General features: G+C 38.8%; 1 protein-coding gene across 1 annotated transcript; it reads right to left on the reverse strand.

Annotated features, from left to right (window-relative positions):
* On the reverse strand, window positions 1–3,665 carry LOC128612055 (uncharacterized). The gene is made up of 5 exons (XM_053631960.1): window positions 3,449–3,665; window positions 2,089–2,424; window positions 1,808–1,921; window positions 1,560–1,603; window positions 1–1,466 (listed from the first exon to the last, which is right to left on the reverse strand). Exons 1-5 carry the CDS (start codon window positions 3,663–3,665, stop codon window positions 1,335–1,337), a joined length of 843 nt encoding a protein of 280 aa, XP_053487935.1. The 3' UTR covers window positions 1–1,334.
* Between the last annotated feature and the right edge of the window lie 12,936 nt (window positions 3,666–16,601).

Consider the following 16,601-nt stretch of genomic DNA (forward strand, 5'->3'; position numbering starts at 1 on the left):
TTAAGCAGCATGACCAAATGTGGAAAGCAGGTCTGATTCATTGGTCCATTAAAAGTGTCCTATAAGTGAAATCTACCACTCAGCTTGCCCCTTCTTTTCATGTCTCTCTTCTAAAGCCTCTACCTTCTCAAAACCAGTTGAGTGGAACTGAGCTATCACCACCACTGGAGATCAAGGGAGAATCACCCTACAGTGTCCACATGCTAATCAACTCCAGACAATAGTTCAATCAAATGTATGTGTATAATCTGGCCCAAAAGGTCAAGACCCAAGGGTACGTCTCATCTGCCAGGGACATTTCACCACCATACCATCTCAGGATACTCTCACTTTAATTCTAGGACTCTTCTTGTATTGCTCATTTCCTGTCAGTTAGATATTTAAAGCAGGTAGATACTCACATATACCACAAAGCCTTACTGTTTGTTCTCAATCATGTAAGTTCTGAGCTGCTGTTTCCTCCATTGTTCTCTGTATTTGATCTTACATTGTTTTTTTTTTTGTTTTTTTTTTCTCCCATTTTGATTATCCATTATATTTTTTTGGTTACCTGTCAATGTTTTATGGTTTTTGACCTGTGCCTGGCTTTTTATTTCTTTTCGGATCTGGTCCCTGAAATCTCTATGCCACTTTTTTTAAATGTCAGAGGTGGTTCAGCACAACAAGCAAAGTTGGAGGTTCCACACTGCTGTTGTTTTTCCTCAAGAGTCAAATACAGAATGCTCACGAGACAAATAAATGTGAAAATGTGGCATTATGTGATGCATTTGCCGCACTCTTTTATTTATTGTGGTAAGGACTGAATTGGTTTAAATTTGATTTATTTGTGTTTTGTTTTGGGGTTGTTATTGTTGTTGTTTTTTTGTTTTGTTTTGTTTTGTTTTGACACGTTTTCCAGTGTGTCCAAGGGCAAAGTGGAACGGTTCACATTTAACTTATATGTCATTTAAAAAGACAAAAATGAACAGTTTTTAGTCACTCCCACTTTGGGTTTAAATCTGAATAAAGATGAATACATTTAGAGCACTAAACATAAACAGATACACATAGTGACATTGCATTACACACATACCGATTTGTCTTTTTTGTCACATGCTGAAACATGACAGATCACATGATTTTTTTTTTTCATTTTACCAGGCTTTTTCGAATTGATAAAAACAATGAAACATTACAATTAATATCTGATCACAATACATTTTTTATGTCAGTCAAATCAAATTGAGATGAGCAAACCACCAGTTTAAACTTTATTCCTGAACAGACTTAAAAAAAAAAAATAAAAAAATTATAAAACAAAAAAAAAATAATAATAATAATGAAGACATAATAATCTAGGTAGTGGCGAGAGATCTGACTTCAGAGTAAACAGTGTCTTGGGGTTGTTTTCTCTTTTCTATCCTTTTTTTGGTTTTCTTTTCTTTAAAATGTAAGGCAGCATAATTCAGCTCCACAGAGTCACGGTCCTGTGCAATGAATATGAAATTAGAACTATATATATATATATGTTTATATTTTTTCAAATAGAAATAAAAGTTAGGGTTATAGTTATTTTTTACCTGAGTGCTTGTTTTCTTAGGTCTTCTCTCAGTGTTTTGTTTGTCTGTTAAAAATATACATATATGTAACATCTATTTTATTTATAACATTTAACATCATTTAACATTAATGTCCCTCCTGTAGGCAGCCGGTCTCATCATGTGAAGAGATCTGACCTTATCTTATTTGAATGTAATTGTAGAAAGCCCAATGTATGAATTCAGCACAATAATTTGGTGATTAGTTGGTGTAAAAATAGAACACTTACTTGTGTGTTGTTCATGGGTTCTCCACTTACAGAATAACAGAGCTTGAATAGAGATCACAACCACGCACACAACCAAAGCTACAGCGAGGAAGATCACCGCAGGATCCACAGATTCTACCGTAGCACAAAATTAATAATGAACATTATGAATATCTACATTATACAATATACTGCAAAGTTTCATGTAGATATTAAATAATACCTATATATTTCTGTGATTATAGCAATGTTATAAATATTTACAAACAGCAATCTGAGCAATTCAACAAATGTGTTTATACTCAGTTGTACTCGTGTCCCGTTCCCAAAAATGATCTTCCCACACACGGCCACAGCGCAGTAGTAAGTTCCAGTATCACTGAGGCTGAGGATGTTCTTGGAGAAGCTGTACACACAGGTGTGTGTAGAAGAGCCGCTCTCACACTGATGGCTGCTGTTGTGATGAGTGTAAATGATTTGAGGATGGGATTGTGGTGGAGCAGCTCTGAACCAGAGCACTTGGAGTTCTGCTGATCTGCTCTCAGAGAGAACCGAGCACTGCAGAGTCACTGACGCTCCTGCAGGAACCGAGTCCGACACGCCGCTCTGGAACACTGAGACGTTTATATCTCTCTCATCTAGTCAGGATAATATAGACAGTGTTAGAAATAAAACATTTATTCGTCTGTTCATGCTGAAATCAATGTGAAAAAATTACTGATAAAATTAGTCAGTTCTGTTAGTAAATCTTTTGTGAATGTTAGTGTACAGCGTGTATAAGCACTCTTCATTGTTTTAATGTGATTGTGAATTGCAGACATTTTGATAGACAGTATCTCGTCACAAAATAAAGTGATTAGGCTTGAATCTGTTTCAGTGCAGCATGTAACTATACAACAATTTGATTAAATCACGAGAAAATCACACTTAGAAACAAAAATGGATAATCATGTATGTAATATAATTGTGTTCTGTTCTCCTGAATAAGATAAAAATGTTAAGTAATAAAACATATTTAAGATGACTCTTAAAATGACATCACATGCTGTACTATACTATACACAACAACCAAACTGGACCTAACCTACAGTAATGTAATGTGCAGTAAAATATCATTTTTATTTATTTATTTATTTATTTATTTATTTAATGAATGATATTTAATCATTACAGTTACATTAACCCACTTTTCCTTAACGCCAGCATCCAAAAAGTTTCCCTTTCTTCGGTAAAAAAAAAAAAAAAAAGCTTAAATTCAGTGTATAACCACTTTTTACTGTCTATCCAGGGGACAATTTAAATCTAATATTGATTTGATAAATATTCATTATATTAAAAAAAAAATCTAAAATAACATCTCACCAAAATATCACAATTTTGATATGATATTATTGTAGTCTATGTCATCTGCGTGAACTTTTGATATGAGAGCCATTTTCATGTTATAGTTTTTTCAACATTAAAAATTTTAACATTAAAACATGTACACTCCACAAAAAAGTAATCTTTGTTCACATTTAAAAGTTCATTCTGTAGCCAAATTGTTTTACCAGAATTAAATTTTCTTTTCATATTTGGGCTCAAACAGACTCTTAAACAGCCGTATTAAAGGACATTAAATATGGGTTAAATATATACATGTAGGAACATTTAGTTAATTACCTGTTACCTCCAAGAAAGTTCCTCTGGATAGATTAACAACTACATTTTGCCAGTTAAATTGTCCACAGTAGTAAAGTCCTCCATGTTCTTTTTTTATATGTGAAATTGTCAGAGAAATGCCGCTATCAGTCTTCTCCATTTTATATCCAGATGTTTTGAACTCGGGGCTGATGTTGACATCCTTATATGCTAATCCTTCTCCCACTTTTTGAGGCATCTCTCCAAATATTTGTTTGTACCAAATGACAAGATCTAATATACCTTCACTCCCGTTAAATGGGCAGTTAAAAGTGACACGTTCACCAGACTTTACTGAGATAAATGATGGTCGGGAAAGATCCAAACTTTGAGCTGGAGCTGCTAAAAAAATAAAAAATATCAAAGTAAGATATCATGCAAAAATGTCAAACTCATTAAAATCTAATAAGAGAAATTAGAGTTCATCTTATTAATAAGAGTAATAAGAGTAATAATTATTAATAAGAGAATAATAAGAGTTCAAAACTAATAAGAGTTCATCACCTATAAATAATGAATGAATGAATTAATGAATGAATAAGTAACGCAAACCATTAGCCACTTACATATTATGCAAAGAGATGAGACAAGAATCCAGACTACAGACATCTTCAGAGATGAAATGACACTCAGGTTCAGAATATCAAAGTCGTCATATCAAAGGACAAAAGCACCAAGTATTTTGTACTGGTGACTTTCATCTGACTGGCTGCTACAAGTCACATGTTCTCTATATACTTTAAATAGGCATTTCCTTTCAAGCTACTGGTTTCTATTTTGGTAACTCAGTCTGGTCACCAGAGGTCTATGTACCCTTTTAATTTTATCTTCAGGCAACACAAGAAATACTTTTAAAAATGAAATTAATATTGAATATATATATATATATATATATATATATATATATATATATATATACATATATATATATATATATATATATATATATACACTGTATATCTGTGTGTGTGTATACACATGTAATATTGTATAAATTATGTTTCTAATAATAAATATAATAAATAAATATATGTGTGTATATATAAGTCAATCAGTGCTCAGACAGAGATTCATGGCTGAACTGGGCATCGCTAAAAGGAATGACTACACTTTCCAGCCACACAGCCAATCATGTGGCAGCAACACAGTGCATAAAATTTCACAATCTTAGTATTTCCTTTTGCTTTAATGACAGTGTGCACTCGAGCTGGCATGGACTACACAAGTTTGTGTAAAACGTCTGGGTTATGCACATAACACTGTTCCCTGAGAAGGAACCGAGAAGTGGCCTGTTCAAAAGATCTGAGCCCAAGGGTCACTGCAAGACACTCGAGCCTGGGGTGGAATGCATGTCCTAAGTGAAAACGTCCAAATTGGGCCCAATTAGCCATTTTCCCTCCCTGGTGTCATGTGACTTGTTAGTGTTGCAAGGTCTCAGGTGTGAATGGGGGGAAGGTGTGTTAAAGTTGGTGTCATCGCTCTCACACTCCCTCATACTGGTCACTGGAAGTTCAACATGGCACCTCATGGCAAAGAACTCTCTGAGGATCTGAAAAAAAGAATTGTTGCTCTAAATAAAGATGGCCTAGGCTATAAGAAGATTGCCAAGACCCTGACACTGAGCTGCAGCATGGTGGCCAAGACCATACAGTGGTTTAACAGGACAGGTTCCACTCAGAACAGGCCTCGCCATGGTCGGCCAAAGAAGTTGAGTGCACCTGCTCAGCGTCATATCCAGAGATTGTCTTTGGGAAATCCACGTATGAGTGCTGCCAGCATTGCTGCAGAGGTTGAAGGGGTGGGGGGTCAGCCTGTCAGTGCTCAGACCATACGCCGCACACTGCATCAAATTGGTCTGCATGGCTGTCGTCCCAGAAGGAAGCCTCTTCTAAAGATGATGCACAAGAAAGCCTGCAAACAGTTTGCTGAAGACAAGCAGACTAAGGACATGGATCTCTGGAACCATGTCCTGTGGTCTGATGAGACCAAAATAAACTTATTTGGTTCAGATGGTGTCAAGCGTGTGTGGCGGCAACCAGGTGAGAAGTACAAAGACAAGTGTGTCTTGCCTACAGTCAAGCATGGTGGTGAGAGTGTCATGGTCTGGGGCTGCATTAGTGCTGCCGGCACTGGGGAGCTACAGTTCACTGAGGGAACCATGAATGCCAACATGTACTGTGACATACTGAAGCAGAGCATGATCCCCTCCCTTCAGAGACTGGCCCACAGGGCAGTATTCCAGCATGATAACGACCCCAAACACACCTCCAAGATGACTACTGCCTTGCTAAAGAAGCTGAGGATGAGGGTGATGGACTGGCCAAGCATGTCTCCAGACCTAAACCCTACTGAGCATCTGTGGGGCATCCTCAAATGGAAGGTGGAGGAGCACAAGGTCTCTAATATCCACTAGCTCCGTGATGTCATCATGGAGGAGTGGAAGAGGACTCCAGTGGAAACCTGTGAAGCTCTGGTGAACTCCATGCCCAAGAGGGTTAAGGCAGCGCTGGAAAATAACGGTGACCACACAAAATATTGACACTTTGGGCCCAATTTGGACATTTTCACTTAGGGGTGTACTCACTTTTGTTGCCAGCGGTTTAGACATTAATGGCTGTGTGTTGAGTTATTTTGAGGGGACAGCAAATTTACACTGTTACACAAGCTGTACACTCGCTACTTCTACATTGTAGCAAAGTGTCCTTTCTTCAGTGTTGTCACAGGAAAAGATATAATCAAATATTTACAAAAATGTGAGGGGTGTACTCACTTTTGTGAGATACTGTATATATGTGTACACACACACACACACACACACACACACACACACACACACACACACACAAACACACGCAAACACGTTTATGTGGACGGCCCGATGTGTGCATGACTTTCCTGGGGAAGAGATGGCACCAGGATGCACTATGGGAAGAAGGCATGCTGGCAGTGGAAGTGTGATGCTCTGGGCAATGTTCTGCTGGGAAACCTTGGGTCCTGGCATTCATGTGGATCTTAATTTGACACGTATCACCTACCTAAACATTGTTGCAGACCAAGTGGTGACGATATTCCCTAATGGCAGTGGCCTCATTCAACAGGATAATGTGCCCTACCACACAGCAAAAACTGTTCTGGAGTGGTTTGAGGAACATGACAAAGAGATCAAGGTGTTGATTTAACCTTTAACTTACAGGACTTAAAGGATCTGTTGCTAACATCTTGGTGCCAGATACTACAGCACACCTTCAGAGGTCTTGTGCAGTCCATGTGTTGAAGAGTCAGAGATGTCTTGGTGGCACAAGGGGGACCTGCACAATATTTGGCAGGTGGTTTTACTGGCTGATATACAGTAGATTTAATATAGGCTCCAAGAAAGCTTTTATTTCTCACATATACATCACATACAGATACACATCCAGATACATACACATACATCACAGTACAGTGGAATTGTTCCTAAGAGAAGAAAAAGAAAGCCTTTATTTGTCATGTGTACACATATTCTTCACATATGCCAGCTTCTTAGGAGTTGGGGTCAGTGAGGTAAGTGATAAGAAGAACCAACTTGTATTGTGGCTGTTAAACAATGTTCTTGTAAATGTAATGGATAAAACATGGCATATGTCTTTAATAAATAATAAATGGGGGGGGGGCAAATTATTGGTTATAAGAGCATAATATTAACATTAAACATCCTTAGGAAACACAGTTGTAAAAAAAAAAAAAAATCAATGATGGGGTGATTAAACAGTTTTACTAACAGTTTTTCCAACATAATAGGAGCATGGGAATAGATTTGGTTTGAACATGGGGGAGCTTGAAGTGTGAATGGGTACGCTTCCTTATAGTTTTTATTAAATAAAAATAAATTGTAATAAATTGGGGAAAAAAAATAGCTTTGTTATATCTGCAGTGTCATTACACATTACATAATTATCCTCTTTTTATCTATCTATCTATCTATCTATCTATCTATCGATCTATCTAACTAACATTCACAAGCATTTATGATCAAATGATTGTTTCATTAAAACAAATTACACAGGGCGTAATAACAGCCACAATGTATGCTCACTGTAACTGATTAAAACGTATACACATCATTGAGTGTAACCAACCTTGTTGTTGATAATAATGGAAACTATTATAATAAAATTTAGCTAACGTAACACAAGGCAGTTTTGCTAACTTCACATTCTTCAGATTCAACGCTACCTGTGCTGTCCCTGTCAAACTGCAGAAATCAAGCGTTGTGGTGTGAGGCAATTGTTGGGCGATACCAACTTGTGCAACTGAGGGGGGCTTTTAGTGTTTTTATTTGATTCATTGTTACAAATTCAAAGTCGATTTAAAACACCAATAATGTTACAAAATAAATTACTTCTACATATATTTCAGATGATCATGGTATAAATATCGGGGGAGCTGTAATTGCTAGTTCTAATTAATGGGGGGGTTAACCCCCCAACAATAGGGGGGTTAAACTACACTCCTGAATATGAGGGTTAAACTTACACAGATTTGTGATATTGACCACGTTAAATGAATTGTACTGTACAAGACGCTAGATTTTCTGAATTTTATCCCTCCAACATTTGAGTTTGAGATCAAAAGATGAATATAAGACAAGAGATCAGAATTTCATATAAATCTAGACATGGTTAACAATTTAAAACATGGTACCTTTGATGGCAGATCACTCAGTTTTAGGTGAGCAAAAGTACAGCTCATAAACTCACTCCACAGACCTGCACAAACAACATACTGAAGGATCATACCAGAGAGAACGATGTTCCTTTTATCAAGGCCTTGTGGTTGGCCTACTCTACTATCAGCTTGTGGTGTGTTCAGTTAGACCAGCGTTACACTGGGCATGAGATGACTGCATTGACAATACACACAGTGCTGCAGAATCACAATAAACCACAAAACAGTCAGTGGGCCTCATTTGTCTTTTACAAAAGTGTAGAAATGTTTTCATTGGCCAACCTGAGCTAAAAACTCCTACCAGATTCATAAAAAGTTTAGCGAGGTTTCCTTCATAGTCATGTGCGTATGTTGCTAAATGCTAAATCACTCATAAATAGCAAGCGTGTTCCCAGGACTCATTAGATTTAGTACATTTAGTCATGACCACAAAGTCCATCAAAGGTAAAGCTTTGACAACAAACGTCTGACAACAAACAAACTTTAATGTATTCATGCAACAAGAAAACTGTTCAAACATGGACTATTTGATCTTGATTTGGTGTTTTTGTGAAAAATCATCAAAATATTACTATCATATTATATTATATTCACAAGGCACTATGAACACACATACTCTCACATTCAGACACTCATTCACACCTAGGGACAATTTATCTTAGCCAATTCACCTACTGCCATAGTTTTGGGAGGGTGGAGGAAAACGAACAACCTAGAGGAAACCCATGAGGACATGGGGTGAACATAATATCTAAGAAACAGAAGAGTAAATCACTTCAGTATACACATTATCACGAGCTCGTTCCCTCTTTCCTCTTCTTTTATTGACGTGTAAGGCAGCAAAATTCAGCTCCACTGCATCACGGCTCTATGGGAATGGATATGAAAGATTCGTTTCAAACGAGAGATATCTACTGTACGTGATGGGAATGTTAGCACAGTGCAACATTTAGCATTATTTGAGCTAGATTAGATATTTATGTAATGTAAGTTGGACAGGATAAAGTCAAGATACAGATTTCATCTGAATCTATTATGAGTTTAGGTTAATTCTAACAGGATTACTTTTACTGACTGACTCTGTGTTTAACAGAACTATTAAACTAGAGACGTTTTCAGGGAGCTTGTTGTTAATCACTTAAATTATAATAACTTAAATCCAACTCAAATAAAGTTCGTTACTGTGTGCTCTAATAAGTTCTAATAATAATTATAGTGTGTACGCTCAACATTAGTTACCTGATTTGGTGTTTTCTTTACTACCGTATCTTCAGATCTCACTGCAAAGATAAGATTTATTTTCGTGTTTAGATCCAGATTTAATATATATTTCTGTTTAATGAGGAATCATTATGAGAGTAAATGTGTGGAGGTCTGGAGGAAAAAAACATCTGCAACTGAATTCTGAAAAACTTCTCGGTTACGCATGTAACCCTGTTCCCTGAGAAGGGAACAAAACGTTATATTTAGCATAATACAATGGGGAGAAGCCTCGAGCAGGACCGGCATCTGAAACTTGTGTAAAATCATGACTATTAATAGGCGTGCCATGTTCAGGTGATGAGGCAAATAAGCGCGTCGCGTGATATATATATATGGCACCTGTGAACTGTGCCGTCAGCCTCTATTATCTAAAGTGAAGATGCAATTCTTAGGCCTGCCCTGGTATGACAAAGCAACCCAATGTCTCGTTCCCTTCTCAGGGAACAGGGTTACCTACATTACATGTGTCCAAAGGGACGTATCCCTTTCAAAGGGAACTCCACGTTGCGTTTAGCATAACACTACGGGAATGCGAACACCCATTCCATCATACCGAGGGTAAGGCCTGTTCAAAAAGACCCAAGCCCGATGGTCAATGAAGACACTCGAGCCCGGGGTGGAATGAATATCCAGGCTGTAATATCGAAAGAATGTGTGTGGCATAGACCACTCTGCAGCAGCACACACATCCTGTAAGGATATCCCTTTGGACAAAGCCTTCGAGGAGGCAACCCCCCTAGTGGAATGAGCCCTTATGCCAGAAGCGTAGCAAGACCGCACACCTCATAAGTGATAGAGATTGGTTCCACTATTCAATTAGAAATGCATTGCTTTGACACAGCATCACCTCTATTGTCGCTGCCAAAGCAGACCGACAGCTACTCCGACTTATGCCACTGGCTGGAGCAGTGGACGCAACTACAGAGAGCCCTTACTGGACACAGCAGGTGTATTCTCTCTTGTATACCTCTGAACCGGGGGGGTTGAGCTCTGAACTGGACCCGGTAACCCTTTTCTATGGTATACAGAACCCATGGAGACACATTTGGCAGTAGTTTCAACGCTGCCAGATGGTCTTTCAGTGACGCTAGCTTTTCCACATTCTGTTGGAGGGAAAGGATCAGATTTTCATTGCCCTGTGACAGCTCGCTGATCAGAGAAGGCTGAAAACTTGGGACGGCCTTGGCCAGGGGAATCCCTACAGTAGCACTGGTGGCTATCTGCCCTAACAACTTCATGTCCCCTGATACATCCCTCTGTGGCCCATCAGGATCGCTCCTTCCTTGCCTGCTTGGCTTTTGTGATCATTCTTAGATCAGGCCTGTTAGCAGGCTGCGGCTGTGGCCACCGAGTCCCCCTGGCTCTTTGTGGGGGGACGGGGGCTGCCAGACTTGCCTTTTGTGCCTCCCTCGCACTAGCGCTGGCCTGCACTCCACTCATGGATGCACGGGCGAACTCGACATGACGGGGAAGGAACTGGCTGAACGCCTCCATTTGCTGTTCTGACTCGCAAAACCTGTCAGTGATGGCATTAACCGCGCCGCCAAACAGGCCAGAAGGTTTAACAGGGGCATCCAGCAAGGAGACCTTATCTTTGTCCCCCATTCCTGAGAGGTTTAGCCATAGGTGCCTCCCCACCACAACAAGCTAACCATTGAACGGCGATATGACAGGCCATTTGCTTGGTTGCCCGGAGAGACAAAAAAAACCTTCAGTTGATGGAGAGAGGTGTCTTGCAAGTGCCTCCTTCACCTTGAGCATAGCTAAATAGCCGTGCTGCTCATTCGCCACGATGGCTGAGTAATCGGATGTTGGGGGGTTATAAACACGGCTAGTGTATGGTTTTCCCCAGAAGCGTTTTATTTATACTCTATGGATTTCTTTTCAACTACCCTACTAATCACCTCTAGCAGCTTTTTATATGCTTGAGAGCTGCTCTAAGTTTTTGGTGCAATAGCACCCCCTACTGACTCCATCAATGAGTGTGTTTTGGCTTTCCATAGGGGAAGAAGAAGTCGCGATGCGAGCACAAAAGTCAGGCGGAGAGCTTGACCCAGAAGACAGAGAAAGATATAGAGCTGTGCTCGGCTCCGGCTTCTCCTCCAGATCCCTACAAGATCCCCAGGACCTGAGACAGCTGGCTACCTCGGCAGTGGCTGGCCCAGATCCACAAGGTGCTGAAACCCATCAACCTTCAGCCAAGAAGAAAGCAAGTCACGAGCGGAGCTGCATAAATGTAAAACGTTCACAATGCTCACAGTCAGACCACTGGAGGGCTGCTGTGGTGTGATCCATCCCTAGACACTTCACACAGAAAGTGCGTCCGTCTCCCCTGTGATGAAATGGGAGCAAGGTGTAACACACTTTCTGGATTCTCTCTTGCTCATTCTTTCTTTCTCTTTTTTTTAAAAAGGGATAGAAAATTCCAGAGATTTTGAGAAAAGATAGAGTAGAAATGTTGAAATGAAGCGTCTTTTTTGTTTCATTACACAAGCGACCGACATGCAGTCTCGCTGAAGATAATAAGGCTGACGACGCAGTTCACAGGTGCCATTTATATATATATATATATATATATATATATCACATGATATATAGCGCTTAATTGCCACATCACCTGATCACGGCAGGCCTATAAATAGGCAAGATTTTACACAAGCTTCAGATGCTGGTCGCACGCGAGGGCACTCCCCGTACTGTTATGCTAAACGCAATGTGGCGTTCCCTTTGAAAGGGAACAGATAAAGGTGATGGGAAAACAGGAGTTTGATTAAAAACATCCTGGGTTTTTCTGCCTATAGCATACTGTACATTTACATCATTAAGACACATTAAGAAAACATAACATACATTATATTTACCCAAATGATGTGGAAATGTTTTTATTGACTTTCTGAAGTGACCTAGACTTTCTGCAAAAATTGATACATGAATAAAGGCAGATAAAATGATAAACAATTGTCCCGTTCATGTTTATTACTTTTTTATTTATTACTTGTTAAATTAAATAAATATATACCAGTGGATTTTAGACAAATCAGTATGGTATTGTATTGGAATTGCATTGAAAGTCATTTGATGTAGTTTTTGACAAATTTCAGTACAGAAAAAGTCTATTAGTGTTCATAAGTACACACAGATTTACTGAAGACTCACCAGTGCAACATTCACAGTTCCTCCATTTACAGGTTACGATATGAGCAACGATCACAACCACACACACTCCCAAAGCTACAGCGAGGCAGATCACTACAGGATCCACAGATTCTCCTGTAGCTAGATTTTCAGAATTAATAATAAAAAAAGTATATATACTGCATTTTATACCTTATATCACAAAAAATAATGTAGATGTAAATTAATAACTACACCTCCCTGTGATCATAATGATGATCATTTTAGCAATTAACATATTGTATTTAAAATGTGTTGAATATTAATGTATTATATGTTTACTCTGAATAAGAGAATGTGTTCTTACCCAACTGTACTGGTGTCCCGTTTCCAAAAATGATCTTCCCACACACGGCCACAGCGCAGTAGTAAGTTCCAGTATCATTGAGGCTGAGGATGTTCTTGGAGAAGTTGTACACACAGGTGTGTGTAGAAGAGCCGCTCTCACACTGATGGCTGCTGTTGTGATGAGTGTAAATGATTTGAGGATGGGATTGTGGTGGAGCAGCTCTGAACCAGAGCACTTGGAGTTCTGCTGATCTGCTCTCAGAGAGAACCGAGCACTGCAGAGTCACTGACGCTCCTGCAGGAACCGAGTCCGACACGCCGCTCTGGAACACTGACACTTTTACATCTCCATTACCTATTCAGTGTAATATACACAGTGGAAGAACTTTGTAATGTCTTAGTTGTTTATACTTAGGTCTTTATAATACATATGGTCCATAAAGTGCATACTGTCAGTTCTAGTACATTAAATCCAACCGTTATGAGGTTAATTAATCAATAACACAGGCACAAATGAATAAATGAAGAGACTAACTCTGCTGGAGAAACGGACTCAATATGGCACTCTAGAACGCTGAACCTTTAAAGTTTATTTATTTGTTTATTTATTTTAAATCTGCTAAGAATAAAATACATAGACATCATTAGCTGCACATATGTTCATATATGTATGCTGTTTTTCACTTCTTACTCCTTACAAATGGAGATTAACATCACCTAGTGCAACATTTAATTACTTGAGATCTCCAATGAAACAGAGAAAAAGAGCAGGTAAATAAAGTTGTTTTTTTCATCGGTTTGTGGTATATATATATATACTCATATAAATATATCATTTATATGGCTGTGTAAATAAAAACTCACCTTTCACAGATAAAAATGTTCCTTTTCCAAACACTTTCATAAATTTTATAACGCCACAGTAATACATGGCTTCATCTGACGGTTCCACATTTGCAATTTTTAAATGGACGCTCCCTTTTTCTTTCTCAATGCTGAATCTTGGTGACTTGAACTCATCTTCGTAATCAGGTTCAGTTAGAACTGTGACCATTAAACAAGGCTCGTATCCGACTTTTTGCTTGTACCAAATGTTAGGTTCATTGTTATTCTCTCCCAGTCGAAAGCAGTGCAGAGTCACGTTCTCACCAACATCAGCAGTGATCACTCGATCTGGCTGATTGACATCAATTGTCTGTGCAGAATCTAATATCAAAATCCAAAGAATGAAACATGAGCAACTGTATCAAAGCTTTATTCTGTCTGTAATACACAGAGATTTCCATTGGGGTATTGATAAAATGTTGTACGACTCCAAATAATTCCCTGGTACCAATATTTAGGGAATAATAGAAATAAAGAAATAATGGCAGTTCAGTGTGTATAAAACTTTTCATACACTTTTTTTCAATATACAGAATGATGACAGTATTAACAATGTTCTTGTATTTGTGTCATTACTATATACAGTGAGGGAAAAAAGTATTTGATCCCCTGCTGATTTTGTACGTTTGCCCACTGACAAAGAAATGATCAGTCTATAATTTTAATGGTAGATTTATTTGAACAGTGAGAGACAGAATAACAACAAGAAAATCCAGAAAAACGCATGTCAAAAATGTTATAAATTGATTTGCATTTTAATGAGGGAAATAAGTATTTGACCCGCTCTCAATCAGAAAGATTTCTGGCTCCCAGGTGTCTTTTATACAGGTAACGAGCTGAGATTAGGAGCACACTCTTAAAGGGAGTGCTCTTAATCTCAGCTTGTTACCTGTATAAAAGACTCCTGTCCACAGAAGCAATCAATCAATCAGATTCCAAACTCTCCACCATGGCCAAGACCAAAGAGTTCTCCAGGGATGTCAGGGACAAGATTGTAGACCTACACAAGTCTGGAATGGGCTACAAGACCATTGCCAAGCAGCTTGGTGAGAAGGTGACAACAGTTGGTGCGATTATTCGCAAATGGAAGAAACACAAAAGAACTGTCAATCTCCCTCGGCCTGGGGCTCCATGCAAGATCTCACCTCGTGGAGTTGCAATGATCATGAGAACAGTGAGGAATCAGCCCAGAACTACACGGGACGATCTTGTCGATGATCTCAAGGCAGCTGGGACCATAGTCACCAAGAAAACAATTGGTAACACACTACGCCGTGAAGGACTGAAATCCTGCAGCGCCCTCAAGGTCCCCCTGCTCAAGAAAGCACATATACATGCCCGTCTGAAGTTTGCCAATGAACATCTGAATGATTCAGAGGACAACTGGGTGAAAGTGTTGTGGTCAGATGAGACCAAAATGGAGCTCTTTGGCATCAACTCAACTCGCCGTGTTTGGAGGAGGAGGAATGCTGCCTATGACCCCAAGAACACCATCAACACCGTCAAACATGGAGGTGGGAACATTATGCTTTGGGGGTGTTTTTCTGCTAAGGGGACAGGACAACTTCACCACATCAAAGGGACGATGGACGGGGCCATGTACCATCAAATCTTGGGTGAGAACCTCCTTCCCTCAGCCAGGGCATTGAAAATGGGTCGTGGATGGGTATTCCAGCATGACAATGACCCAAAACACACGGCCAAGGCAACAAAGGAGTGGCTCAAGAAGAAGCACATTAAGGTCCTGGAGTGGCCTAGCCAGTCTCCAGACCTTAATCCCATACAAAATCTGTGGAGGGAGCTGAAGGTTCGAGTTGCCAAACGTCAGCCTCGAAACCTTAATGACTTGGAGAAGATCTGCAAAGAGGAGTGGGACAAAATCCCTCCTGAGATGTGTGCAAACCTGGTGGCCAACTACAAGAAACGTCTGACCTCTGTGATTGCCAACAAGGGTTTTGCCACCAAGTACTAAGTCATGTTTTGCAGAGGGGTCAAATACTTATTTCCCTCATTAAAACGCAAATCAATTTATAGCATTTTTGACATGCGTTTTTCTGGATTTTTTTTTGTAGTTATTCTGTCTCTCACTGTTCAAATAAATCTACCATTAAAATTATAGACTGATCATTTCTTTGTCAGTGGGCAAACGTACAAAATCAGCAGGGGATCAAATACTTTTTTCCCTCACTGTAATACATCACTATAAATCAAAAAAATCTTCACTTACCAGTTTTATTAAAAAGCATCACTGTAATCCACATCAGCATCAGAATCTTCAGTCTGAGGTCTGTGTATAACATGTCTCCTCTTGCTACACTGTCAGATGGTCGAACTGAGCACATGCCACATTATAGCAGATTTATGATGTGAAACTCTGACTTCACAGACTTCCAGTGTATTTTATTTTTACATACACGCTAGCTAGCATGCTAGCAGTAGGAAACAGACTGTGGCCCCTCCTCACATTTTTTCTAAACCTTTATTCAAAATGACATCAGAAAAAGAATAACAGGGAATTTTATATTTTTGGATATTTTTTTTTTGTGTGTCAGGTTTTTGAGCAAATTAATATCGGACATGTTTTATCCGACATTTCTATGTTTTCTCAGATTTTCTAATTGATCTTAATTGTAATGAGTTATTCTAATCATTATATTAACATTACTTTAACAAGATCAAATATTTTATTCATTTAAACAATATTTCCAAAATTTGAATAATAAGGTTGAACAAATGGCTTGAAATTTGTAAGAATTTAATTTTTATTCATTCGTTTGCGTAATTTTTGATGATGAGAATGAAATAATTTTAATAATCA

The sequence above is a fragment of the Ictalurus furcatus genome, chromosome 8 (genome assembly GCF_023375685.1).
Source record: "Ictalurus furcatus strain D&B chromosome 8, Billie_1.0, whole genome shotgun sequence".
NCBI lineage: Eukaryota > Metazoa > Chordata > Actinopteri > Siluriformes > Ictaluridae > Ictalurus > Ictalurus furcatus.

Excerpts from the sequence above, each read along its gene's own strand:
- LOC128612055 (XM_053631960.1), bottom strand. The coding sequence starts at position 3,665 with ATGCCTCAAAAAGTGGGAGAAGGATTAGCATATAAGGATGTCAACATC. Across the intron at positions 2,425-3,448 it reads AACTTTCTTGGAGGTAACAG|ATGAGAGAGATATAAACGTC; the intron begins GTAATTAACTAA and ends TATCCTGACTAG. Across the intron at positions 1,467-1,559 it reads CTAAGAAAACAAGCACTCAG|GACCGTGACTCTGTGGAGCT; the intron begins GTAAAAAATAAC and ends TTCATTGCACAG.